This window comes from Trachurus trachurus (genome assembly GCF_905171665.1).
Source record: "Trachurus trachurus genome assembly, chromosome: 9".
Classification (NCBI taxonomy): Eukaryota; Metazoa; Chordata; class Actinopteri; order Carangiformes; family Carangidae; genus Trachurus; species Trachurus trachurus.
Window position 1 is genome coordinate 12,844,899 of NC_139895.1, and position 27,512 is coordinate 12,872,410.

The 27,512-nt window shown below is 41.4% G+C and overlaps 1 protein-coding gene across 1 annotated transcript; it reads right to left on the bottom strand.

The window, feature by feature from the left end:
- Positions 1 to 941: 941 nt before the first annotated feature.
- On the bottom strand, positions 942 to 27,512 carry jak2b (Janus kinase 2b). The gene is made up of 25 exons (XM_083978350.1): positions 27,114 to 27,512; positions 26,825 to 26,971; positions 23,564 to 23,800; positions 22,748 to 22,871; positions 22,522 to 22,639; positions 18,383 to 18,528; positions 17,676 to 17,967; positions 17,267 to 17,386; positions 16,979 to 17,136; positions 14,790 to 14,901; positions 12,709 to 12,895; positions 11,140 to 11,264; positions 10,799 to 10,933; positions 9,918 to 10,005; positions 9,112 to 9,239; positions 8,215 to 8,353; positions 6,863 to 7,014; positions 6,195 to 6,345; positions 5,233 to 5,369; positions 4,759 to 4,948; positions 3,978 to 4,102; positions 3,723 to 3,895; positions 3,476 to 3,593; positions 3,056 to 3,169; positions 942 to 1,896 (listed from the first exon to the last, which is right to left on the bottom strand). Exons 3-25 carry the CDS (start codon positions 23,793 to 23,795, stop codon positions 1,789 to 1,791), a joined length of 3,372 nt encoding a protein of 1,123 aa, XP_083834476.1. The 5' UTR covers positions 23,796 to 23,800; positions 26,825 to 26,971; positions 27,114 to 27,512; the 3' UTR covers positions 942 to 1,788.

The following is a 27,512-nucleotide window of genomic DNA, read 5'->3' on the forward strand; positions in this document are numbered from 1 at the left end:
TTTAGGAAATGGTAGTTAACAGTAATGTATGAATTTTGCAAATTGTTTTAGCTGTTAATCAATTAAATGACAATTATTCATGGTTGATTCCTACAGGACAGAGAGGTGTTCAGTCAAATAAGTGCAGCTCTCCACTGGTGTGGAGGTGTGTTTCATTTGAGATGATGATTTATTTTTGTCTTGGGATTTCTGTTGTTTTTAGCAGCATGAATGAATTTAAACTACTTTTTCTGCAGTTCTTTTAAAATGTGCCTTTTGTTGCAGTAATCTGTTTTATTCAAAACTGATTACACGAGACAATTAACAACACAGGAGATTCTGACAAAACTGAAGCAACAGTGCATAAATTGATTTGAAGAAAGGTTCATTTTAACGTCTGTTTGCAGCATCGCAAACTTTAAAAATCAATGGAATAAGTAATTTAGCTAAAATAAAGCAAATCAGGAGAGAGAATAAGCCAATCAATCAAATCAAATGGTGGTGAACCAATGAAAGGTGAAGGTGCTCTGTAAGGAGAGTGCACTGACCTTTTTCTCAAAGTCTATTTATACTGTAGCTCAACAGTTTCTGTAGCTTGAGTATGCAGTCCGTACTGTTATGTAACATGAAGTATTGACTTTTCACATTTAAGTGAGATATATCATATTTTATGAAATAAAAAAAAAGGATACATTTGACTTAAGTTTATAGAGTTAGTTAAAATATATAAAATATCTATAAGTCACAAATAAACCAGAATTTGTACTTAAATTTGTTAAGGCCAATTTTAAAGATAAACAGTGTTTGAGCTGAGGATCTTTAAGTGTTGCGTTGGGTGGAAAAACACAGTGGAGGTTTTAAATGTCTTTGAACTGTAGGAAAAAAAACGAGGCGTTACAAAGCAATGGAGCAGAAGTTGCTCAACAGGTAACACTGCTGAATTAAACTGTTCTTTAATTTCCAAAACACCTCTCACAATGAAAACATAAAACAATGACAAGATTTCTTTTAAAATTACCTTTGTATGCACTTCATTTACATTGACACTTTGCTGGCAGTTCAAATATAGTATTTACTATATTTTCATTTTTATAAAATTATAAAATTTCTCTGGACATATGTACACAAATATATTGTAGGTATATACACACATACATAGAAAACACTCTGATCTATTAGTCCATTTCTCCTCAGGTGAGGGGAGGGGGGTTAAGGGGGTGGCAAGAGCTAGCCCTGCTAGCTGTTTGTACGGACAACACAGACACACACACTCTCTCTCTCTCTCTCTCAGTCACTCCCACACACACACTCACACGTACACACACACAAACACAGAGATGTTGTTTAACACAAGCATCTCTACTGTAGCTTCAGGCCTGGCATTAGTCTACTCACAGTTTCTACAAACTCATCTCTCAAACTTTATCCACCACCACGTTTGACCAAACACTTTCAGCAACATCACCGTTAAAAGTTCGACACATCCAGTCCTCCATTTTCTTCTTCTGGCCACTCAGCCACTCCACTGTAGAAAAAAAAAGAGGGCGAGGAGGGGAAGGGGGGTGGGGGGGGTTTGCGTGCCTTGCTTAAAAGGCACCTTGGCAGTAGTTCTTTTGAGCTGGTCCTTGTTTTTGAACCACCGCTCTTCAATCACAAACTGCTCTGGCACTCAGCAGGAGAAGGACCTTGTTTTGGCCTTTTTTGTCCCTTTGCCACAGACAGGACGACAACGTTAAGAGCGTCTCGGCTGAAGAGGAGCGAGGGGTGCAGGGTGCAGGGTGGAGGGGTGGGTGGGCACTTTGGGTGATTTTAAAACTCCTTGCTGTCCCTGAACAGGTCGATGCGCAGGGCGAGCTCCTTGAAAGAAGGACGCAAGCCGGGGTCGTTGTCCCAACACTCCTCCATGACCTCATGAATCTGAGAGACGAGGTGGGAGGACAGAAGACAGTGATGTTAGACAGGTGCAGTCACAAAGCAGATCAACTTGTCTCACAGCCTTGAGGTAAAGAGCCTTTAAAAAATTCTTATAAATCTTGAAAATGGCACTTAAGTAACCGAGAGACGCCACTGATCATGACATTTGCTCCAGGCGCTGGTGAGAAGATGAACTGCGAACTGAGAGGTTGCGTTATTAGGCTTTAAGGCTTTAAAGATTTTACAAAGCACCACTGACCATGGCAGCAGTCGTTTATCTTCTGCTGTGACGCGGCAGAATCACAGCATCTGCACCGACCACGAATAATATTATCACCACCTGCCTAATGTGCCCCTTCTGCTGCCAAATACGCAACAAACTGTGATGCACTGTGTATTCTGACTCCTTTCTATCAGAACCAGCATGAACTTCTTCAGGTGTTTGAGCAACAGTAGCTGGTCTGTTGGATCGGACACAACCACATGTATCATTGAGCCTGTGGCCGGTTCACCACTGTTCCTTTTGATCGATACTGAGCACTGCAGACTGGGAACACCCAACAGGAGCTGCAGTTTTTGAGATGCTCTGACCCATCACAGTTTGGCCCTTGTCAATGTTTTAGAAGCTTAATATATCCCACCCACTAACAGGTGCCATGACAAAGTGACCCGTTTGTGGTCATAATGTTATGCCTGATTGGTGTATGTTACAAAGGAAAATACCAGCTATACCACCAGAATAACACCTCCATGGTGCAGTTTTTGTTGTGAACCCAGTTTGAAAATTAGTAGACCTGAACACAAAGTGTCCATGGCTGCAAAACAGTTTGAGCTGCAGGGTTTTACCAAATAGAAAAATATCAGCACTGCTTTTTGTGAATGAAGAGAACAAATTACTACATTTTAGCATGAACATATGACTATTTCATGTTATTTATGCTTTACTCAACGAGGACAAGGGAGAGACAATGCAATAAATGTATTACACTATGTATAGGGCTCCTACCTGAAGCTAACTTACATAATATGCATTTATATTCATGTTATCTAAAAATATAAATAGATATAAAAAAAAAAACTGAAAAAGATAATGTGTTGAATATTCATTGACTGGGTGTATATAACAGTATACTGTGCATGTGTGTTGTGCACATGTTCCTACCTCTGTGGGACAACCCAGAGGCTGTGGCAGCCTGCTGCCTGATTTAAGGAGTTCAATGAGGTGATAGACGATCAACTGTCCCTGCTTGTCGTTCCCCATCATTGACATAAAAACCTGGGGAGAAGAATTACAATTATTATTATATACATTAAGTTGAAAAATAAAATCATTTGATTCAGAGAAAATGTCAAGAATCTTACAGACAATAAAAAAAATGGCTGAACTGAGCTGGAAGTGAACAGGTAGTGGAAAAGAAACCTGTGCATGCATGCATACACAGAGAGATAGATACTATTGATCCCAAGCTGGGAAATAACAGTGCAGCAGCAGGCAACAGCATTGCACACAGTGACGATAACAACATATAGTATAAGAGTATAAAGAACAAACTATACATAATAAAATCGTGCAGTGACTTACTGCAGGAGGGCTGCAGATTTTGTCGCTGTGGGTGAAGAGCTCATAAAGCACAACTCCAAAGCTCCACACATCTGACGCCACAGAGAACTTGCTCTCAGTCAGCGACTCGGGAGCATACCTGCAAAACAGGAGAGATCACAAGACGATTTCAATCATCTCAACCATCTCAGAGCAGTTCCTCAGTGTCAGCTCACAGTCAGCGTTTCAGGCAAGAGAACAAAACATGACAGAGAGAAAGCAGTCTGACCAGAATATGGGGCTCTCTCCCGGCTCTTTGACCATGTAGTACTCTTTGTCCTGAGGCAGAACTTTGGTGAGGCCAAAGTCTCCGATCTTCACCCTCAGCTCACTCTCCACAAGGATGTTTCTTGTTGCCAGATCTCTGTGGATATACCGCTTACTTGACAGGTACTCCATACCCTGGTAACACAGAACAACATCATCATCATCATCAGTAGCTTGGGAAGGCAGCAGGTTACAGAACTGTCCGAAGGGTCCGTACCTTGCAGATCTGAGCAGTGTAGTGTACAAGCTTCTTGTGATCGATTCGCTCCCTGTTTTTCATGAGGTAATCCCGCAGACTCCCGAAAGGCAGATACTCCATGATCAGACGGAGATTTCGTCGACCTGAAGGGATCCAGAGAGAGAGTTACTCGTGGATGAACTTGTGGATGATACTACATAAGGTCAAACACTAAGTTGTCTCACTCCTGTGAAGCTCACCAATTCAATACAGGTTTTATCATTATAAGTATAACACTCAAAAATTGGCAGAAAACGAACGAAATCTCCAAAGTTTTACGGGTCCTAATTTCAACAAAGTTACATTTGAAATAAAACAAACATTACAATACATGGTGAAAACCAGATTTAGAAACAACTATCTAAATAAACTGTATGAACTAACTGGATCTTTAAATCACCAGATGCCGCTCACCATTATTGTGACAGACCTGATGCTGCTACTTTACAGTTAACCTATAAAATGTACAGAATTGATGTCAATAATTTGGGATTTTTTAATCCAAAGGGGAAATGTGTAGGAAATGGGAAGTGAATGTATGAGTTTCTGGGGCGGGGTATAGTAATCCTCCTAGAAACAACCCACCAGCCCTCAAGATTATAGCGGAGCATGGTGGAGGTCTTGATATCATTAGACCCAAGCTCTTATTGTTGAATGTGTGTACCTGGTTTTGTATTAGCTAACGAAATGCGTGACCGTTTGGTTCTTAAAAAGACAGGACACTGGAACAAAGCTGTTAAAATGTTAAAGTGAACTGTACCTGCGCTGTAGCAGACGCCTTTGTACTTGACGATGTTCTCGTGCTGCAGGGATTTCAGGATCTCGATCTCGCGCTCAAAGTCCCGTATGTGCTCTGCAGTGCTGTGCTGGAGCTTCTTCACAGCCACGACCTCACCAGTGTTGTCCTGCAGCGGGTCGTACCGGCACATCTCCACACTGCCGAAGTTTCCCTGAAACACAGAAGCAGATTCGAGACTCGATGTTAAAGTCTGTCAGAGTCCTGTGAGCTGAATTTATTGCACAACGCTTCTGCAGTGCACCAGAGTTGTACAAAAATGTTTATAGGTCGAGGGACCGACATAAATTGCCCATGTCTATTAAATGAAAATCCTATGTTGATACCCTCATCAAATGCAACTGTGCACTCATAATGCAATTTATAAAAAGAAAAAGGAATAACCCAACTTAACTGAAACCACATGAGCCTCAAAAACCTAATGAAACATCTTTGTACCTTGCCCAGCTGCTGTAAGAATATAAGGTGTCTCTCTTCAAACTGAGCTGGCTCCTGATTCTCAAAGCCTCCACTGGTCCAGGCGGAGCCCACCGTCCTGTTCGGCAGGATGTCACTGTCCACGATCAACTCGTAGTCTGGGGACACAAAGGACAAAGAGAAAAACACTTCAGAGAAAATGTGACAGTTTAGGAATAGGATGAATTAAATTAACATCCACTGAGATCAAAATGTCACTCCTGTGTTTGTTGGAACATTTTCTAATTGGGATTAAAGTCTTTCCAGCATTTGTCTCCCTACCTCTCGTGAACTTATCATTACTACACTAAATGATAATAATTTTCAAATCTGCACTTTAACACTAGGGGTGGGAGAAAAAATCGATTCACATATATATCGCGATATCTTTTTGACGATTTTTAAATCGATTTTTTTTTTTGAAAAAAAAAATTGAATTTTATTTTATTTTTTTTGAATTTTTTTTAATATTGTGCAATGTGCATTTGTTAGCCTTTTTTACATACAGAGAGTAGAGGCTTTTGAAAAGGGTTTAAGTTCACTTTATAATGGAGTATGTTAATTTATAGGCTCCTATAGTATTTGTGTGCAGATAAATGTTAAAAATGCTAAAGACTAAAAATCGAGAGAATCGGCAATATCGTAGAATCGCAATTTAAATCGAATTGCCATCCAAAAAATCGTAGAAGAATCGAATCGGGAGAAAAGCATATCGTCCCAGCCCTATTTAACACCATCCCTACTCCATATCAGCTGATGACGACGATGACTTCATCAAAACAGGAACCGAGGCTCCCTCCTCACGGTCGTCTTTCTGAGGACACTATAGTGAACGTGTGTGGATGTGTGTGAGGAAGTTTGAGATTCAACGTTGGTGTGCCCTTAATTCCCCGCTGTGACGTCATAAGGGGCCCTTTTGGCCGTCGAGGCGGTTATACACCGACCTGGCGTGAAGAGGCTGTGGAGGTCACGGATGATGGCGCGAAATGTTGGCCTGAACGTGGGCTCGTAGTCCATGCAGCTGGTAATCAGATTAGCCAGTTCGGTCCACTTCGGGGCAGGCAGCTGGTGGTGGTCCTCGTAGAACAGACTTTTCTGTGTGAATAAAAGAAATCATACTGAAACTGGGCCGTCTTTGTGGATTCTCCATGTCAGCAAAATGACACATTTTGGATTTTATGTTAAAGTAAATGGAAAAAAGAAGAGCAATGTAAACAGAGTCTTGGCAGGACAACTGGTTGCAGCTCTTCAACCTGTTGTTGACTGCAAACAGAGAAGCTTGAAGCCAGTTTCAAAAAGCTATTTTCAATACTGACAATGTCGGAAATGATAAAAAGAAAAAAACTGTTTGGCTGCTATACATTCACCGTGGTGTCACTGAATGGTCACGGTCACAGTCACAGGAGCAATGGGGATACAAAATTAAATTACAGCAAATTGAATCAGCCATTGTATGTGACTCAAGTGAAACTGCATGTCATGTGTTGTGCTGCATTAATGACAAGACGGAGAAACATACTGTACACACACCAATGTTACCATCTGATGTTAAATATCTGCCTTATATATACATTGTAGTGTATATATTCTGGGTCCAACCAGTACATCCTACCTTAGAGTTATCTAGTGTTGCGAGCGGTTTCTCCCCACCACTGCAGATCTCCCATAGTGTTGTGCCAAAGCTCCACTTGTCTGCAGCCAGACTCAGGTTGGCAGGGTCCTCGACACACTCGGGGGGAACCCAGGGGATCCTCTCGATCAGGACTGAGCACAAACAACACACCGTTAAGCATCAACTGTTAATAAATTATTAGGTAACACTTTATTTTAAGGGGTCCTTACAGGTCCTTGTTACACTTGTAATAAGAAATGCTTGTGCAAAGAGAGAGGCCACTTTGGCATTTCTTATTACAAGTGTAACAAGGACCTGTAAGTACCCCAAAATACACTATGTATTTACAAAGTAAGTACATGTTATTACATACGTAATTACACTGTAATTAATTAGGTAGATACACAGGAACAAGGACCCCTTAAAATAAAGTGTTACCAATTATTATTATTTTTTAACTTAATTAATCTTTACATTTTTAACAATCTTCAATTTAGCTTTAATGCTGTCATTGAATGCATCACCTCTTCATGCTGAAAAAAAAATCTCATCTTATAAAACTCTAGAATAACACTGTCCTACCATTCATGTGTTTTCTGTAACAAAGTCACACACACACTGAAACAATCCAATAAGAAGTGGATTTAACCCTCCTGTTGTCCTCCTGGGTCAAGGAAGAAAGGAAGGAAGAAGGACGAAGGGAAAGAAGGAAGGAAGGAAGGAAGGAAGGAAGGAAGGACAAAGGGAAAGATGGGAGGAAAGAAGGAAGGGAAAAAGGAAGGAAAGATAGAAGGAGGGAGGGAACAGATTGGGTCAAAAAGGAAGGAAGAAGTAAGGATGAAGGGAAGGAAGGAAGGAAGGAAGAAAGGAAGGACAAAGGGAAAGATGGGGGGAGAGAAGGAAGGGAAAAAGGAAGGAAAGACAGAAGGAGGGAGGGAACAGATTGGGTCAATTGGGTCAAAAAGGAAGGAAGAAGTAAGGACGAAGGAAGGAAGGAAGGAAGGAAGGAAGGAAGGAGGGGAGGAAGGAAGGAAGGAAGGAAGGGGGGGGGGGGGGGGTTATGGAAAGAAGGAAGGAAAAAGGAAAGAAAGATGGAGGTATAGGGAACAGATCAGGTCAATTGAATCAAAAGAGGAAGGAAGAGGAAGTAAGGACGAAGGGAAGGAAGGACTGTGGAAAGAAGGAAGGGAGAAAGGAAGGAAAGAAGGAAAGATGGAGGAAGGGAACAGATTGGGTCAATTTGACCCAAAAGGAGTGCAGGAGGGTTAAGATGTGGACTATGGTCCTTGTTAAACGGGAACCTACTGCCCTCTGCTGGTTAAAGAGGTGCATTACAGAACAGAGAGACTCACTTTCTTTGGGTAGGACAGTGATGCTGATGCCGGGATCGCTCAGCTTGATAAACGGGGGGTTCCCGGCCCTCCGGTCTTCCTCTCGGATCAGGAGGACGTTTTTAGCACACACGTTCCCGTGGACAAGATGCTTCTCCTCCTGCAGGTACAGAAAATGACTTATTAGCATCTTACCAATAGTGAGAAGATTCCACACGCAGCCTGCTCCTTTTGGGAAGATGAGTTTAACACTTTGATTCCCTGGAAAGATTATTTTAGGTCCATTTATACAAGAACAATTGATTCATATTCTAGGATTTTTCAAATTAAGATTTTCTATAGAATTACTGCCACGAATAAACACATTTTTAACATTAACCACTCTCCATTATGCAAATTTTGCAATGAAGATGTGGAGGATCAGTTACATTTATTCTTTTATTGTACACATGTAGTCAGATTTTGGTTAGACATTCAAAAGTGGCTAAGACCCCAAAATATTCACAAATTTCTTTTAGAAACAAAGTGCGACGCCAATTTCTTTTGGAAAAAAATATCGCATCAAATCAAGACAAGGTAGAAATGCATAACACTTTTGAGTGAAGGTACACTAAGTAGTTACTGTTAATTTTAATTTGAGTAGTTTCACATCCTTTTTTGTTGTAGTTGTTTGTTCTTTTGTTTTGTTTTAGTTTTTTTGTGCGTGTTTTTTACTTTTATGTCCTGTTTTGGTCATGTTTTGTTGTGTTGTTGGGTTTGCTTTGTCGTTTGTCTTCTGTCTGTCTGTTTTTTGGTCAGTGTATTGTCAGTTTATACATTGTATATGCCTGTTCCCATTAAAAAAAACTCTCTCTTCATATAAATACTTTGTGAATAGCTGGTACATGGATTGAAATTGGACACCATGTGGATTCGTACCATGAAGTTCATGGCCCAGGCCAGCTGCTTCGCCACTTCAAGCTTCCACAGGATGTTTATAGAGTTCTTGTTCTTCTTCAAGTAGGTGTCCAGTGAGCCGAACTTCACGTACTCCTGCACCATAATGTCTGAAAGGAATAGAAGGAAGGTTTGAAATTTAAAAAGCAATTCAGGATCCTGCAATCACAACAGTTTTAAACAATAATATCATGTTACCCACATAATGTAATTACCCAAGTGATCCACTTTGCAAATGGTGTTAACAAAAGCCACTTGCAGAGAGGAGGAGGAGGAGGAGGAGGAGGAGGAGGAGGAGGAGGGGTAAAGTATCACTCCTGAGGACACTTGACAAAATGTCACGCACAGTTCACTTGTAATTGAGCTGACCAATTTTGGATTTGTCTCCAGTTATACTGTGGTTCTTTTTTCTCTATTTTACACATCAAGAATGTAACCCATACAAATAAATATAATACAAAAGCACTTCACTAACATCTGTTTTTTTTTTGCATTAAAATTTGTCCTTTATAATATTAGTGTTTCTACTTTACCAGTCTGAGCAGTACAGACGTGTGAGAGAGAGTGTGTGTCAGGTGAAGGAGTTTGTGGGGCGGGGTATAGTCCTAATCCTCAGGCTCAAAGAGGCCGGTCAAGATTATAGCTGAGCATGGTGGACTCTTGATATCATTAGACCAAGCTCATAATGGTAGTCAACTTAGAGGGGGGTGGGCGGGGGGGGGGGGGATGAGTAGGCATCTGAGGACATGCTGTGTCGCTTATAGCGTTGAAGAGAGATGCTGACTTACTCTCTTCTCCGCAGACACACACGCCGTAGTTGAGGATCAGGTGCTTATGAGACAGCTGACTCATCATGCTGGCCGCTTCAAAGAAAGACTGGAAGAGAAAGACAGAAGGAGACAGATGTCAGAAAAAGAAGCTACGCTCCGGTGATTCACCTGGGCCTCACTTCGAGACAATGTGACCTCTCTAAACCTTTTCTTGTCTGACAAAGAAAAGTCCAAGAGAGGTTATATTTTCATTACAGGCTACGATCCACTGGCTTTTTTGTTTTTTTAACTCTGACTGTCCCTCGTGTTTTCACAGACCTGGGGAAAAAAGCATTTCGTTTTGCTTCTCCCTCTGCATGGAACTCTCTGCAAGATGAATTAAGATAGTCGAACCTGAACCCTCTTGATAACTTTGTTAAAATTCTTAAAACTAAGGAACTTGAACTGTTATTAGATGTTATACTTTTTTCAATCTATCCCTGATAATTTCATTTTTATTCATTGAACTATAGTTATTTATTTGTATTACTGCTTGTACTTGTAATTTTGCTGCCTCTTGGCCAGGTTGCTTTTGAAAAACAGATTCTATGTCTCAATAAGCTTTACCTGGTTAAAAAAAGGTTTAATAATAATAATAATAATAATAATAATAATAATAATAAATAATGTTCCATGTTTGAATATCTATTTTTAATCTTCCTTTAAATCAGCTGAATTACTCAATTTTTCCACTGCATAACCATCACCTCGGATCGATATACCCGTGGTCAAGAATTAGTCGTCCGCACAAATGAATGGCAATTTAAAAAAAAAAGACTCAAGAACTCTACCAACCTAATGTAGCAAGATGAATACACTCTTGACTTAGAAAAAAAACTGTCTAAACTGAGCCCAGACACCTCGGAGTAATTCCTGTGGGCCTGGTCCAACACTTTCATGACGACCTCTGTGTGGTGCACCAGTCCATAGTCTCCCAGCTCCTTGCGGACGCCTTTGAAAATCTTTGTAAAAGTCCCTTGACCAAGACTCTCCATCTAACAGAAAAGGACAAGATCACAGGTTCAATTTGCAAAACATCACCATCAAAACATTAAATTTCTAACCACAAACAGGTGATTGCACCATGAAGTTAAGTTGATGCTGCAGTAAAATTGTCCTGGCGCACAATGATTCAGTCCATATATTGTGACATACAGTGTGTTAGAAAATTGAGACATAGTAGTATGAAAACTAAACGTACAAATTCCAGATCTTCTTTCCTGATCTTGTGAAACACCATTTGACTGATGTTGTGACGATGTAGTGATGGGGATAGAGGCACTTCTGAGCCCTTGTTGCTCCTGCACACGAGCAGGCAGGACTTTTCTGATGGTGGAAAGAAAAAAAAAAAAAAAAAAACTTGCATTAAAACCAGTCACAAATTTACCAAGTTGAAAGTGCTCCAACAATAAGAGTCCAACTGACAGAGACAAACTTGAGAAATCAAAGTGTGAGTCAGAGATGGAGTGAGAAACATTTTGAAACTCGGCATTTCCACATAAAGATCTGTTATTAAACTTTATTGCCGAGACCAGTTTTCATTTACTGGTACCTAAAAAGAGAACTGGGTCATATTTGAGCCACTCTAGCTGCTGTAAGTCTCCATCCCAGGATGACTAATCAATCAGTACTTACATCTCTCTGAATAAGACAGTAGTAAACATCCCATTGGGACTGGACTGGATGAGCAGTTAACTTGTGTGGGGCACTTGTTTTCAAGTCTTTTACCAGGACACTGAAATCCATAGGGCTGGAGGCCTCAGTTCAATTACCATGCTTGTGATGTGGGAGGAGATCCCCATACATTAGGGGTGTTTCAAGATGCACATATGGGGCATATGTGTGCTTATGCCCTGGCTGCCTCGGAGGAGAAAACTTTTTTTTTTTTTTAATCATTAGCGGTGCTTATTTATTAGTCCACAGTACATTTTGGTGCCTACGCTCCTCTCTGCCTCGCATCGTCTCAGGAAATAACTGGGAATGTTTCAGAATGTTTGTAAACTGAAAGCAGATTTTCTAACAGACTTGATGACACCTGTCGTCTCCCTCCCGACAGCTTACCCCAAGGGAACACCTACAGATTCTTGTAAAAGGTTTGAAAGTTCGAGGCTTGATCCAAAAACTCTTTTACACAGAAAAAAAATCACGTTGCTTGATCCGAACGTGTTTAACACTACAAAAAAGCCGAACCATGGCATGATTATGTAGTTTGATCCGACGCTAGACTGCGCTCTAACATGCCATTTTTTAAATCCTAGGTTAACTGGGTAATAATTCATAACCGAGTAGCAGATTGCCTATTCAGGTACTCGGGTACTCGAGTACTCGGGTAACCGTGCACATCCCTAGTTTCCACTGCAGGAACCGCCCCAAAGGACGATCTCCTGGAAGTATATTTTTTGGGGCTTTTTTACCTTAGAACCCAGCATCATTAGAAAGCATCGATACTGCCTGAAAAACAAAGAGCAGGGAGAAAAATTGCTGCATAACGATTGCGTGATGATCGAAACTGTAGGCTGGAGGAGTGAGAGGACGGTTCCTGTAAACTTGCTACCCATCCTCCCTTTACCAGGAACTCCCGCAGTGAAAACGCAACTGAAGTCTTTCATCAGGAGACTAAAAAAAACATAGAGCTGGAGGCCTCAGTTCAATTACCACATTTGCGATCTGGTAGGAGACATCCATTCAACACAGGAGCACAGTGTGTATACAAAAAGTCTGCCTGCCTGCAGAAACTGGGTTTTGCTAATTTCTGCTACGAGTCCTTTACCTTTGGCTTTAGGTGGACAGCACTTGCTGAACTGGAAAATGACACTGTCAGAGCGCACAGTTTCCTTTTGGTAGCAGCTGAGTAGCTCCTGCAGACTACTGAAGTTTCTTTTGGTTCCACTGAGGTTGAACTCCCCGCTGGCAGATCTGGTTATCTGGCAGTGCTTGTACTCTACGGAGTCGTACACCTGGAGAGACACACACACACACACACACACACACACACACACACACACACACACACACACACACACACACACACACACACACACACACACACACACACACACAGTTATTCGAGAGTATCAAATCTCTCTGAGCGGGAAATGCATGGCAGGATTTCTATGCAGCCTTGTATCGTACAACGTGTGTCTGTAGTGAAGAAAAAAAGAAAGAAAGTGAAGGTTGGCAGAGAATCTAACAGAGCGGCTGCCAGTTATCCTCTCTACACATCCAACTAATACAAGTATTATTGTCCACATTGACTCCTATGTCATTCTGCAAAGGAAAACTGGTTCAGAGATCCTGGAAAAAAAAAGAAGCTTTGCTGCTACTGGAGAAACTGAGCGACTGTCGATCACAGCATGCACTCAGCTGAGGGCACCGCTATGTTGATTTATTCTTTATTCACAATTTCAGTCCATTAGAAGTGCTAAGACCACGTTAAATCTGGTGGAGCTCATCATCAGTGGGTCCAGACTCCTCGGTGCCAACCTACGTCATGAACTTAGGACGCCACATCCAGACAAAAATGTGTGGATAAGTGCGAAAGACAATGCACACAGGGAGACTGGCTGTGTCTGTCCAACCTCAAATGAAGGCATTCAGAGGATATCTGTGTCCCAATCAGGGACCAATGAAGCCCCCCTGCCTCCCTGCTGAGGCCCGGGCAAATTAATGAACTAGCCTGTTATATAACCACATACATAATCACTCAGGTGTGCACCAGAGACACAATCCCTCAATGTAAGACAAATCTTTTTTGGCTAATAATCTAATAATTGAGAAGAAATGACATTGCATGCTTTTTAGCTGAAACCTGGCTGCTTGGTGCAGGTTTGTCCTCTAAACTTAAATGTTTTATCAGTCAGTCAGACTAAACAGGCCAGGAGAGATGGTGGCCATTTTCTCTTCACAGTTTGTAACAACATTGACCTGATTGATCTACATCATCTGAATATCTTGATATTTCAAAAGCACAGTTCAGCGCTCATCATTTCATTATGTCAACAACCACGATACACTGTATATCGCAGGCTCTACAGGGAGAATAAATGGTATCACTAGATATTAAAAATGAGTCCAGAGTATTCAAATGAGTATGAACCTGTGAGTTCATGGTTCAGCTTTCATCTTACTCAACGTATCAGAACTGTTTTACAGTGACCTTAACTCATTGAGTGCCAGCCCTTTTATAAAATGGTCAGTGCCATGTGCCAGCGTTTCGGGGGCATTTTGAGTAATATTTCAAGACCCACAGAATATTTTGTACTATGACTCTGAAAACACCAAATAGCTCAAAGGAAAGAGGAGACTCTCTATTTAACTAGGGGAAAAAAACATTTGTTTGTACCTGGTTCAAAAAAAACAAAAAAACAACTAAAATACAACAAGTAGGAGTCCTACTCTGCAGAGTGATGCCTGCTCTCCTACTTCTCCTCCTACAGTTGCTGCCCCCTCACCCTCTCGTATATGTACGTCAATGGCACTCAAGCTTTGGATTTTGATTGACGTACATACAGTATACGTCAATGGCACTCAATGAGTTAACAAGGACTAGAGGGGGATATTTAGTTTAAAAGATGTCAGAAGGGGAATGTGGTTTAAAATGTCAACAGCACCTTGTCATGTGCATTAAATACCGATACTCCACATGAGGTTCAAGTAGAGGTCGACTGACACTATCTCATCAGGGTCAAACAGTACGAGTCTAAGTGAATCTGTCAGGCAGCTGAAAATTAGACTTCATTGTCATTAATGCAAAGACAGTGTGACTGCCAATTCAATAATATACTAATATATCTGGAGTAAAGAATTACAATATTAACCTCCACTGTTTATCAGCAGCACAGTGTTACCTACCTCCACAGGGAAAGTCAGGAAATACTTGTTGAAGTCTTTAGGGCTGCATCTCAAAATGTAAAGGCCCCGCTTGTTTCCACATTTCTGAAGCCGGTTGATGGCAAACTCCATTCTGCAATGAAAGAAAAAATACATAAATAAAATAAAAATAAAAATAAAACCACTACACTATGTTGTCAAAACAGAATATTCTCTGTATCTCAGCAGAGATGTTTGTGTTGAATATAAATACAGCTGTCTGAATGCATTTTGGCTGCTATTCTGAAAGATACACACTTAACCAGGCTTTTTATTATTATGTTTTAGGAACATCTGTATACCTGATTATTTCTGTGATTCACCATTTAGCCAGACAGCAGTACAATGCATGGGATTAGGCAAGGGAAGGCAAGGCAAGTTTATTTGTATAGCACATTTCCGCAACAAGACATAAGAACATAAAAAGCAAACATTATTTAAAAACAGACAAGAGAAAGAATTAAAACAGATATAAAAAGAAGTAAAACAGAAAGGGAGACAGAACAACTAAAACATAGTAAAAAAAAGATATAAAATATCAGAATAATGTTACAGTGCAGTTAATGAAAGGCGTCAGCAAACATGAAAGTCTTCAATGTTGATTTAAAGGCACTGATTAGGCTTCAGTTTAATGCTATAATGCATAAGAATGGCAGGGGAAAAAAACGTGACACTCGTTGACTTTGAATGTGACATGTTTGTTGGTGCCACACAAACTGGTTTGAGTATTTTGGATACTGATGATCTCCTGGGATTTTCACATACACAACAGTAAAAAAAAAAACAACACCCAGTGAGCTGGAGAGAAACAAACAGGTTGGTACACAGAGGCGAAAAGACCATTGGACTCTTCACGCAATCTTACAATCAACGACACACACATGGACCAAGCCTGGACTGTGTCAATAGTCCTGGCTGTGGTGGTGGTGATGTAACGGTGTGGGAAAAGTTTTCTTGACTCACATGGGGCAAGAATTCCTGCTCTTTTCTACAGATCAATTTCTATGATGGACTAGATAATGTGAGAGACAGATAGTAATCACAACATGCATCAATATGTTCCTTTATAATAAGTGCAGTCTATAATGTATGTAGCGACTTCAGCCTAAAGAGCCGCTGAGAGGCTGAGCATGGGCCCGGATGTCGGACGCGCTAACAAAAAGAAACAATCTCACTGAGATTTCAGAACTAAAGATCAAAGTGTTTATTAACCAAACAGAAGAGGTTAACTCTTAATAAAGTGTACAAACTAAATAAAGTAATCCCTGAGATAAAAATAACAAAAATAGCTCTCAAAACAAAAGAAAAGCAACAGGTGAACATAATGAGTGCTAGACCCCACCCATAATCATGTGACACACCACTAAAAATAATAACATAAACTAAATAATACTCAAAATAAACAACATCATTCAGAACAACCCTTAAACTTAACCAACAGAAAACACATTCATGGCTCCTCCACTATGTGACACTGCTCATCTATGAAATAATCTGTTACATGACCAATTAACTATGAAATTGTGACAAATTGATACCAAGAACTGGAGAACAACATATTACTTTGCCAGAACATTTAAATTGTTCCCTCATTTTCCATGGCTGAAGTGTTTTCCAGGATTTCCAGGATGAGTGTGAAGTTTAACCCTGTCCCTTAACACCAATACACCAATCAATCAGGTTTTGAATGCTACAGCCTGCCTGAGTCCTATTGTTGATCATGTGCTCCCCCTTTTATAGCCTTGATTATTACTGTATGACCATCTTCTAATGGCTTCTTGCAGCTGCAGCATGATGATGCACCATGTCACAGAGAACAAGTCGTCTGAAACTGGTTTTACCGTCATCAGATCTGAATGCGTATTGTGAAATACATGCAACAAAGAACTGAATGTGAAGAACTGAGAGATCAGGATTTTTTTTGGCTGAGCCCATTTGCACTTCTTCTTGTGCCTGCTTTTGAGCTTTGTGGGGAAGGATGAGTGACTGTTTTTGGGAAGTTTTGAAAGATTAGGTTGACATAGTCACAAATTTGAGAAATAATTTATTATCTTGACCTTCAAGTGAGGCAGCGGAAGGCACCACAGATGCTGTATGAATCACATTTCAAGCTCAGGATTATACTCTTCTAGCGTTCAAATATAAATGGAGCTTTGTTTATCTGCACTTACGAGATCGGGCCGTGGCAATGAGAAGCGGTGGCCTCCACGAGCCTCGGAGGTGCCACTTCTTTACAAAGGTAGTGATGTGCATCTGTAGTGAGCCGATAATAGCCGTCAATGAGGGTCACAAAGGAGAGCGCTTCAGATAAGGTGGGAAACTCCAGCTCCTGAAATGGATGCAAACCAACAACAGAGCACATTAACATAAAAAATTAAAATAAACAGACTGTGAATGTCTTTTTTTTTTTTTTCATATCTTCTCTCAAATCTTTGCTTTGGTTTAAAAAGTGAATTTACCAGATTCTTGCCATCTTGTTTGTTGATGGTGACCACCCGACTCTCTGCTGCACCCTCTCTGTTGGCCTGTTTGATGCTGATGTCAGTGACATCTGGGAAGTCGCACAGGGTCTGCAGCTCCTGCCGCCACATTAAAATGCATTCAAAATGAGAAAAGACATTAAACAAACCACATTTATAAGAAGTTCCATACAAGATCAATATCATATTTCCTGTTTATACAGTTAATAGTTTATCTCTGGTTATAAAACATTTGAGTTTTTATTTTATGGGTGTACACAGCTGCGGTTCTGACCTCAGCACTGGGAAGTAATGGCTTCCTGTGTTGTATTTGTTTTATACTGCTCTGGATAAAACTTAAAACATCTGGAGTTAAATTCAACAGAAGAAAAAAAAAAAAATCATCAACCTGGTCTGAATCTTTCAATTTCTCCCGACACCACTGGATGCCAGTGTCTGCTGCCACCAGGATGATGAGCTGCCCGCTGGATGGTTCTTTGACCTGGAAGGTCTCCGTGTAGAAGGCCTTCTCCAGGGACTCCATGCTAATGAGGTACTTGAGCTTGAGGTCGCGCGCTGTGGTCCGACACTGGCTGAACTGCTGGATGAAGCGCTTGAAGCGGAAGCGGATTCGCTTACGTGTCAAGAAGGTGCAGTCCTGGATCTGAGCTCTCATGTCCTTTGGCAAGAAGGACTTGTAGCTTAAAGAGATGTTGGAAATCACTTGTCATTTTGAATGTTGCGTTTGCACGTAAGAAGAAGTTAGCAGAAGAAGCAAACAAAAATAAGAGGTGCTCTTTGGTTAGTTTAAAACTTTAGTGCAATGAGGGGGAAAAAAAAAATCACGTTCATGACAAAAGAGATTCTAAAACTGAGCGGTGGCATCTAATGCTTTGTTTACACACTGTCTGGAGAGTAGAGAAGTGTAACTGACAACTTTTTTACTTTGGCAAACTTCTTGTTGCTTTATTAAGAAAAGTTCCGCAAAGTCACGTTTCAGAAGTATGGCTTGTGATCATTATACTCAATATCGAATAAAAAGAAAAAAGAAAGAAGATTTGGTGTCCAGCTCTTGATGCTCAGGCGCTTACTCATGTCTTTCTGTCTCACTTGTACCTTATAGTGTGGTAGATGTCCAGTGGAGACATCTGTCTTTCCTTGGCCGTCCTGGTCATGTCAAGCACAGCCATGCCGAGGCACTCTTCCTGAGTCTCATGGGAGTTGGGGATCTTCACCAAGCCATTCACAAAGTCATTCCTCCACTGCACAAAAATGAGATGAGAGGAACTGTCACAACCATCTGATGACACTTAAAGGGATAGTTCAATATTTTGGCAAATTGGCCCATTGCCATAATCGCTATAGTCATAGCAGTGGGTTCGTTACCTTTATTTGTCGGTGCAAGCTATTTTTAGAACGGCGGAGCGGAGCGGCAGGCTTCTCAGAGCTACGCTACGGAGGCTCATGGGATTTCTTGGTTTCCCTCATCAAACTCATCAAATACACAATCCAACAACTCCAAAACGCTCTGTTGGACAAGTTGTGAGCCGCACATTCACCACGCTATGAGATAATAATGGAACGTTACGAGACAGAGTTGTTTTAGAGGTAAATGCAGAGACTGTTTGCTGAAAAACTGTCCCTGAAGGCAACTCGCATCAGTCACTCCATCTCGTAACGTTGTGTTATTATCTCATAGCGTGGTGAATGTGCAGGTCACAACTTGTCCACGACAGCGTTTTGGAGTTGTTGTATTGTGTAGTTGATGAGTTTGATGAGGGAAACCAAGAAATCCTATTAGCCTCCGTAGCGTAGCTCTGAGCAGCTCACGGCTCTGCTCTGCTGTTCTAAAAATAGCTTGCACCGACAAATAAAGGTAACAAACCTACTGCTAAGACTATAGGGATTATGGCAATGGGCCAATTTGCCAAAATGTTGAACTATCCCTTTAATGCACACAGGTGTGTTCAGATAAGTCACTTATGTTTTATGTAGAATATGTGAACACCCTTTGTTGTGTGTGTAGGAGGTTTGTATCAGTCCAGCAGTTTCAGGCTGATCTGGTGTCTCTTAATTGGCATCTATGCAACTTGTGGTGCAGATGGTTTGAGCTGCCCCCCCCCCCCCCCCCCCCCTCCACGGATATGAGTACGTAACTACTTTGTCATCGTCTTTCTTGTCAAAACCACAAGAAATGGTAAATAACGGCTCAGAGGACAGTTTTGCACAACATGACTTGCTGCCAGTCACTGGAATGAATAAGAGCTTCCTGTCAGTTCATCTGACACCATGGGTTTTAAGTCTTCTTGTTACTATAACGAATCATTGTAACATTAAACAGGCTGCAACTACAGGGCGACATTTGCGCTTTCCTCTGACAGCCACACTGTGTGAGTCAGAGTCCTTAAAATACTGGGGAAAAGATTGGCTTTTGTTGTTGTATTGCTTAACCTTCAACTACCAAATGAGATGAGAGAGGAGATGTGGGTGTTTTTGTGCTGATACTATGCATCAGTGGTGTTTGCAGCGGTGGTGGTTTGTTCCCTTCACCCTTTCCCGGCCAGAAACAGACAAGTCAATCGATATACCTTTTGTTGTTGTCGTTTGAAAAATTAAGGCTTTCGATTAGTTTTTGTTGTTGTGTTGGCTGAAACCCAGCTGGTGAATGCAGGGACACACTTCCCCTTCCAAGTCATAATAGCATTTCTTTATCGCAAACACAGAAGCTCAGCTCCAGATTAGACTGTGAGAATGCAACATATCCTTCACGAAAGCAAAACACAACATCTGTCCGGAGTGAATCCGAGCATGTGTGGTGGTTTGATGGCGGCAAATACACTATGAGCTACGCCCTCAAATGACCCTCGCAGCTGTGCTTCCCTCCTCCCTTTTAGGCTTTTCCCAAGCCACTGGGGCAGATTTCCACAGGCATAATTCCACATAATCCTTTAGTTCACTCAGAGGTTAGCTCCAGTCATGTTACTGGCTTAAATTACCTGGATTCACCTGTACGACAAACCTCATAAAGGCATTTCTTGACTGGGGGCCTGTGGGTTTATGGTGATACATCTGAAAATGTACCCTTTCTATTATTCTCCACCTGTCCTGCGGAGAGATATTACACTGTCTGTGCAGTGTGGGAGATAAAAACTAAACAAAACATTGATTACAGCTCTGCTTCCCTTTGACGAAAAAGGACAAATGCTCATAACTGCACAGAGACAGCAAATTGTGAACTTATTGTAAAGGGAATTAGTGTAACCTAAATCCAGAGAATTTGGCGGTGGGGGGGGGGGGCTTTATGTTTTCAGACTTTGTGATCTCGAAGGCTTTCAGAAAGTTGTAGTAGTTGTGTGAGCCAGTGTGGCATCCACAGCCAGATTAGCCTGCTGGGGGGGCCCTGATGAAAAAAAATGCAATGCAAAATGGGCCCATACTTAAACCCATGCACCCCCTCTGGACCCTATATAACCCCTAACAATAGTAATGTCAGATGTTTAGCAGCTGACATTTTGGATTCTGTATTTTCCAGCTGTCTGTGCAGCCAGTGCCTGATGTGGCTTATTCCTTAGTGCCATAGACATCAACTGATGTCAGGAAACTGTTAAAAACACAATAGTGATCATGAACACATTTGAGGGCCCCTCGACATGACAGGGCCTCAAGACTAGATAACAATACGGGGCCTCTTTTTAAAGGCCCTTATCATCATAGTGTTCTTTCCAGCCAATGACAGAGCAGGTGAAGCTCCGTGCAGCAGAGTAGGAGGGCTGCGAGCCCCGCTAGCTGTCCTGGATGCTAGCGAGTGCTAGCGGCGGATGCTATTCACCAACGCTAACACCCACTAGCTCGACGCTAACTTCCGCTAGCGGTGGCGGCTAGCATCCGCCGCTAGTACCAGCTTCCCAGCTCACCGCGGCCCTCGTACTCGTTACAGCATAACACTAGAGGCTCCCCTTGTTGGTGACGGCCGGGTCCAGCGCTTCACTCTGACTGTATTTCCTTTTCCCTGTAGTGTTGACAACTGCTGCTGCTGCTGTCAGAGGCAGGGGGCTGCACAGCTGAGCCCCGAGAGGAGGGCCCCAGTTTGAATGTTTTGTTGACAAACTGCAATGAACAAACCTCCAGATTCTACCTTTAAAATTAACATTTGGTCAAATTCAACAAAGGAAATCTGGGACGTTGCCAGGTCTGCAGGGTCTGGAGCAGCTTCCTGCTCTGCCATCTCAGTAATCAAGCTTTACTGGCATCCTGACTGCAGCTTGTCAATATGTTGTGTGGTAGACTTATATTGTTTTAGACACGGACAGGAACTTAACAGCAAACAATAGCATTTTGGACAATGGCTCTGCTCCAAGACTGCTCGGACTTTTCAGACTTTCAGCACACAAAAAAGCCTTGGAATAAACACACACTGCAAAAAAGTTTAAATTAAATTTTCCTCTCTCGTTTGGGTTCTGTTGACACCAAGATGCAGATTTTGGCATGCAACTTGCAAAACTGCTTCCAAAGACTGCTCACTCCCTCCCAGTGAGGGCGGTAATAACCGCCCTCATTGAAAGCTTTTTTGTTGGTTGTGCTTGCATGCACGGGCAGCCCTCTTGTTTACAGCAACTGATTCTAACTCACTATAGATATCCATGGACAGACATGAGGCTGCCCTGTGTCAATGTGCAGTGCTTTAAAGGGATAGTTCACATTTCAAAGCGCTATGAAATAATCATGTATACGATACATGAAGCAAATACTAAGTACTCAGAATGTAACATTACGAGACGAGTATTTCTCATTTCATAGCGTGGTAAATGTGCAGGTCACAACTTGTCCGTGAGAGTGATTTGGAGTTGTTGGTTTGTGTATTTGATGAGTGTGATGAGGGACAGGGCACCTGTACCGCTCACTTCCATTTTGTTTGCTGAGCAGCTCGTGTCTCTGCCCGACGGATCTAAAAACAACATGCATTATGGCAATAGGCGAATTTGTCAAATTGTTGAACTATCCCTTTAAAGACAAAACAAAACCAAATGAAGTTTGAAGATGTGACCAAATAAACTGGTATCACTGCACCTGTGAAGGATGTGAGCTGCTTGCTTTTTGATTCCTAATCTTGAATACCAGGCTGGCAAGGCATCATATGAACAAACAATTTTACAATAATCTGGAATATCTTCCTTAAACTAACCTGCATCTCAAGCTTTCATTTCTAACCAGTGTATGCAGTAGGAGGCTGGTTGTAGGTAGGTTGAGGTGCTTACCTGAGAGAAGAGGTATGACATTACAAAGTCGTCAAGGACAGGGCTTTCTGACCCCTTGGTCACCCCATATCGATATGCCCGGGACGCCCCACCACTGAACCAGCCAGGGAAGTAGTACCTGTGGTAAAGAGTGATGATAAGGAAAATGCAGCAAGTCACGACGATACTTGAATTACAGTCTGGAAAAGATACTGAAAGGACAATACAGAGGAAAAACTAATTCTACCTTATTCTGAAAAGCACATCTTCTGAAGACGATTCGTCGAGCTGGAAGATGTGATTTGGTGAAAACCACAAGCAATCTCGCTCTCGGAAGAGACCAAAAAGGCTGTAGTATAGAGGTGATATACCTGAAACAGACAGAATAAGAAGCCGGATTATGTTCTGTAACCTTGCACCTAATACATCCATACAGTTTATTTATATAAATTCAGTGAATAATGTTATACAGTGTGCAAATGTAAATTGTGTAAAACCTAGGGCTCTAAGGAGCACACACTGTGTTAGGTTACGCCTCAGGGCGCACATTTGAAAAGTCCTGTTTCTAGTACCAACACAGGTAAACAAAAGGTCAATAAAGATTATCTAAAACGTCAGCCATGTTTGGTTTATCATCAAACACATAATGTGCGATTCCAACAACATGCTGGTTAGTCTCGTACTAGTCTTGCCAAGCCCTCCCCCAACCTCATAGCCCTGGCTCTAAGTATTAGTTACATCACACTTATGTTGACTGTGAAATTGTACCTCTGCAAACAAACAAAACAGAACAACATAAAAAAAAGCACAATAATAATTCTGATGAAAAACCACTAAGCTAAGCAAAGCAAAGCAAAGCCACGCCATCATATTTCTGCTTATGCTCAAATAAAGTGAGACTGTAAACAAAGCATGGAGATGATTGAACAAGCCAACGATTTTTTTTGCTGATAGGTTTCACTGTGGCCTCTTGATAACCTTATCTTGGGACCTATGCCCTGAGTTACAACAAAACACATGAATGGGGGTGCTTTATGCAGGCTCGCAGAGCTTGAGTACTCACTGCACGCCTTGGCTGCATCTATACACAGCTCCTCAGCCACATAGTCCCCAGGTGGGTAGCTGAGTAAGCTGCAGTCAGCTGCTCCTTGGCTGCTGTGGTAGAAATGAAGCCTCAGAACTGCAGTGGCTGGTCTTGTGTCTGGAGATTCCCGGTGGGCATTTCCATTTTGGTGCACCGCGGGGCATGTGTCTGTCACAGTGTCCATGGCTGGCGGGGAGGCCCTCAACGACATGCAACCTTCAATCAGTTATGAAAAAAGAAAAGAAAAGAGAAATAGTCACCAGAAATAATGACGGCTGCTTTTTTTTCTGAGCAAAGTGTGATGAATTTAACATCATAATCAGGGAACATGGGCACAACTGTTATCAAAATTCAAGTATTACATAAAGCTCCAGTACAGAGGGACCATTGTCTGGGAAAAAAGGTTATAAAATCTGTAAATCTAATTCAAAAATAGGCTACTTGGAGTGAGAGTTATCAAACACACTCAGAAGTTTCATTGCAAATGGAGTATTGACATTTTTAGCCCTGTTACATGATATTTTTAAAACAAGTTTAGTGTTAATCTCAAGTGTATTTCTTCCTCATGTGTTGTCTACATGCAATCCTTACTGAGAGATGCACTCAACAGAGGAAAACCAGGATACTTTAATTCCTTCTTACAAGTAGCTGCTATTCAGTTAACCCCCTTTTCCCTTTGCACAAGCGACAGCAGCATTATATCAAGCTGGGAGCTGAAATAAGGATGTTACATTTCTCCTATAATCGTAACTTGGCAAACACAGATTATGTCATAGCATGCCTCCATGTCCAGGGCGGCCAGACCAAGAGGCATCTTGTTTTTGAGTTGTCCGTCAAATTCCTCAAATTTGGTACAAATGTTGCACGGGGACTTGAAGGAGAACCAATCAGATTTTGCGGGTCAAGGTCACGGTGACCTCAGATAAGACCTTTGGGCCACCACTCATCTTTCACACAGATGCTCCATATTAGATGTGATTCCAGATAAACAGGGATCAGGGTAACCTGAAACTAGTCCGAGTGCCATATATTAATAACAGCTTATCAAACTAATTCAAATGAAAACCAAAACTTCCCTGTATGTTTTTTTCCTCTACTTGTTGTGTTGAAATAAAAATTACTCACTCCTCTTTCTCAATGTTGTATATGACTGAGTCACAGAGAATGTATTTCATGAAGGGATGCACATTGTGAATTTGTTTTATGACCGATAATCGACGCTCGTTAACCGATTATTAACCGTTAAACGATAAGATTAAAATGTTCTCTTTTTTTTGCCGTTATAAAATACACACACGTGCGCTGCAACAGCTGATCAACGCCAGATCCACTGTGCTCTGTCTCAGATGGAGGTTAGATCTTCCAATGTTGAACTGTTTTTATACAAAGTGCAGCCAAACACCAGGCGGAAGAGAGGAACAGCAGAGGCTCCTCTGACCGCTCCTCTATGGAGCTGCAGGTGAACCGGCTGGAGACCATAGCGACATCCTTTTTTTTTTTTTATAGCAGCGCTGTTGTTACAGATGATGCATATCTATATGTCCGTGTGGGCTACATTTACTGTCTGATCTTCCCTCACTGGGACTGCGCTGCATAGCTGGCACATACTGTCAGTCCTCCTGTGTAACTTTTTGCTGCGAAATATGACTGAAGGCACGTGGAAGTCTGCACGTGTCAACACGCATCAATGTGTTGACGACATAAGGAGCAAAAAAGCATAAAAAGAATTAGCCAATTATTAATCGGTCAAAGTTCTTGTTATCGGTTAATCATGTGCATCCCTAATTTCATGTCTAGAGTAAAAAATGTGCTTTTCCTGTAAATACAGATACAGTAAAAGTAAAGTACAGATCTCTACATATACACTGAGGTCAATAAATCTATTGACAATTAAGGCACAACTGCAAATTTACATTGATTAAGCCATTCCTTAAAAATAAGTACTATATGCTACTTACTACAACTTCAACAACATACTACAACTCTAAAGAGCTGCAGGTTTCTATGGCTGAGATAGGAGAGACAGGTCTGCACCTCACAATATGACAGAGTGGCATAAAAAAGATGTTCAAGGCTGTAGCCATAATCATAACCAAGAACACCTCCTCTAAATATCCAAAACTGGTTCGTCTTCAGCAGCTAATTTAACCTGATTTAACACTGAAACATTTCAATCTTATAAACCTCATCAGCAAATGTGATTAGTTAGAAGATCAATTAGTTTTAAAGTCATCCAATGCTGATGAAATAAATAAATAGTATTAAAAGGAAAAAAGAAACAATTAGGACTAATGGCATTAGACCATTTTTATGATAAATTCAATCCACAGTTATGCAAAAGCCGAGGAAATCTCCTTTACAAATCTTTACAAATGGGGAACTGAAAATAATTAGTTAATAGTATATACTAAGTAAGTTAGCTATTACTGTTAGTGAAGTACACTCAACTACTCCTTAATAGAGTTACTATATTCAGCCCTTAAGTAAGTAAGTATAATGGCCATTGAGCAAAGAAACAGTACACTGAAGCTTCAAGCGTGCAGTCTGATATAATGACATTTCCCACAGAAAGAGACAGAGAAAGAAAAATATGGCACCTCTGACATTCATGAATCCAGCACACACTGTTTATACAACTTCTGCAAAGACAGTACAACTATTGTCATCTTAAAAATCTGATTTTTACCCCCCAACTGTTTGACACGAAGCTCTAAAATATCAACAACTTCTTGGGGGTGGGTCACGTAGATAGATAACCCGTTTATTAAATCTTCACATGACCCACTTCCTCTGTGTTGTAACTGAATGGACAATCTTCATGGACACTGGGAATGTAAAATGTCATGTCAAAACTGCAATGCTATGTTTTCAATAAGGGCGATGTTTGCAGTAGTAGTTGTTGTTATTATTATTATGGGAAGTTTAGCCAAAGGTTGCGTGCATGTCCCACCCAAACAATCAACAGTTAGATCCGTGCAAATATTAAAAAAACTTACTCACTCACCCAGGCCATGATCTTGCGTGTGCTACCATTAGCTATAGCTTCAATAGATTAACTTTAAGGCACACACACACACCCACCCACCTATATAAGTTCACGTTAACTACCATGTAAGCACAATATATGCACATGCATTTTACGCAATTTAGCTACCTAATACTACAATCTTTGTATTTTAACACTGAAAACATTTACATTAAAGTGTCAGAGTGTAAAAAAGAAAAGAAAAAAAGACTTACTTTGGTGGTGGTGGATGAGCCAGTCGTGCGGCTAGCTGTGCTGGCTAACCTAGCTGCTAGCTCGCTTGCTAGCCTCTTAGGCCAGGACGAGCGAGAGTTTGTGACAGCTACAGCTCCGGTCCTTTTGAGATCAGTACTCAAAACAACCTGCACGAAGTGGATAGAAACGTGTGGTGGTTATTATATGTGGTCGAAATCCGCGCGGAAATAGTCGTATTTTATGTATTTCCATGTCGCACTGTAGCTGCTGCTGCTGCTGCTGTGCTGCTGGCTAAAGGTAGTAGCCTACCTCCTCCTCTGCAGCCTGTCTGTAGTAGCAGCAGCCCAGCGTTACCCATCTTTGCTCCGGAGCAGCAACTTTAGCCACCGTCTATCTGTCTTATTATAGTCAATCTTGAAACTTAAAAAAAAAAAAATAATTAGTCCGACAACACGAAATGAAAATTCATCTACAGACGAACATCTTCTTCTTATTCTTCTTTCAGCGGCGCCAGGACATGTGGTAGTGGTGGCTACTGCTGCAGCTACGACGAAAGTTACATTATTGACATCTCGTCGGACTGAATGGCTGCAACTCTGACATACAACAAGCTGCTACTGCTGCTATTGCTGCTGCTGCTGCTGCTGCTGCTGCTGCTACTGACTGGAGCTAGTTCACCACCAGTGGCAGCAGGTAGCCTGCAGCGGC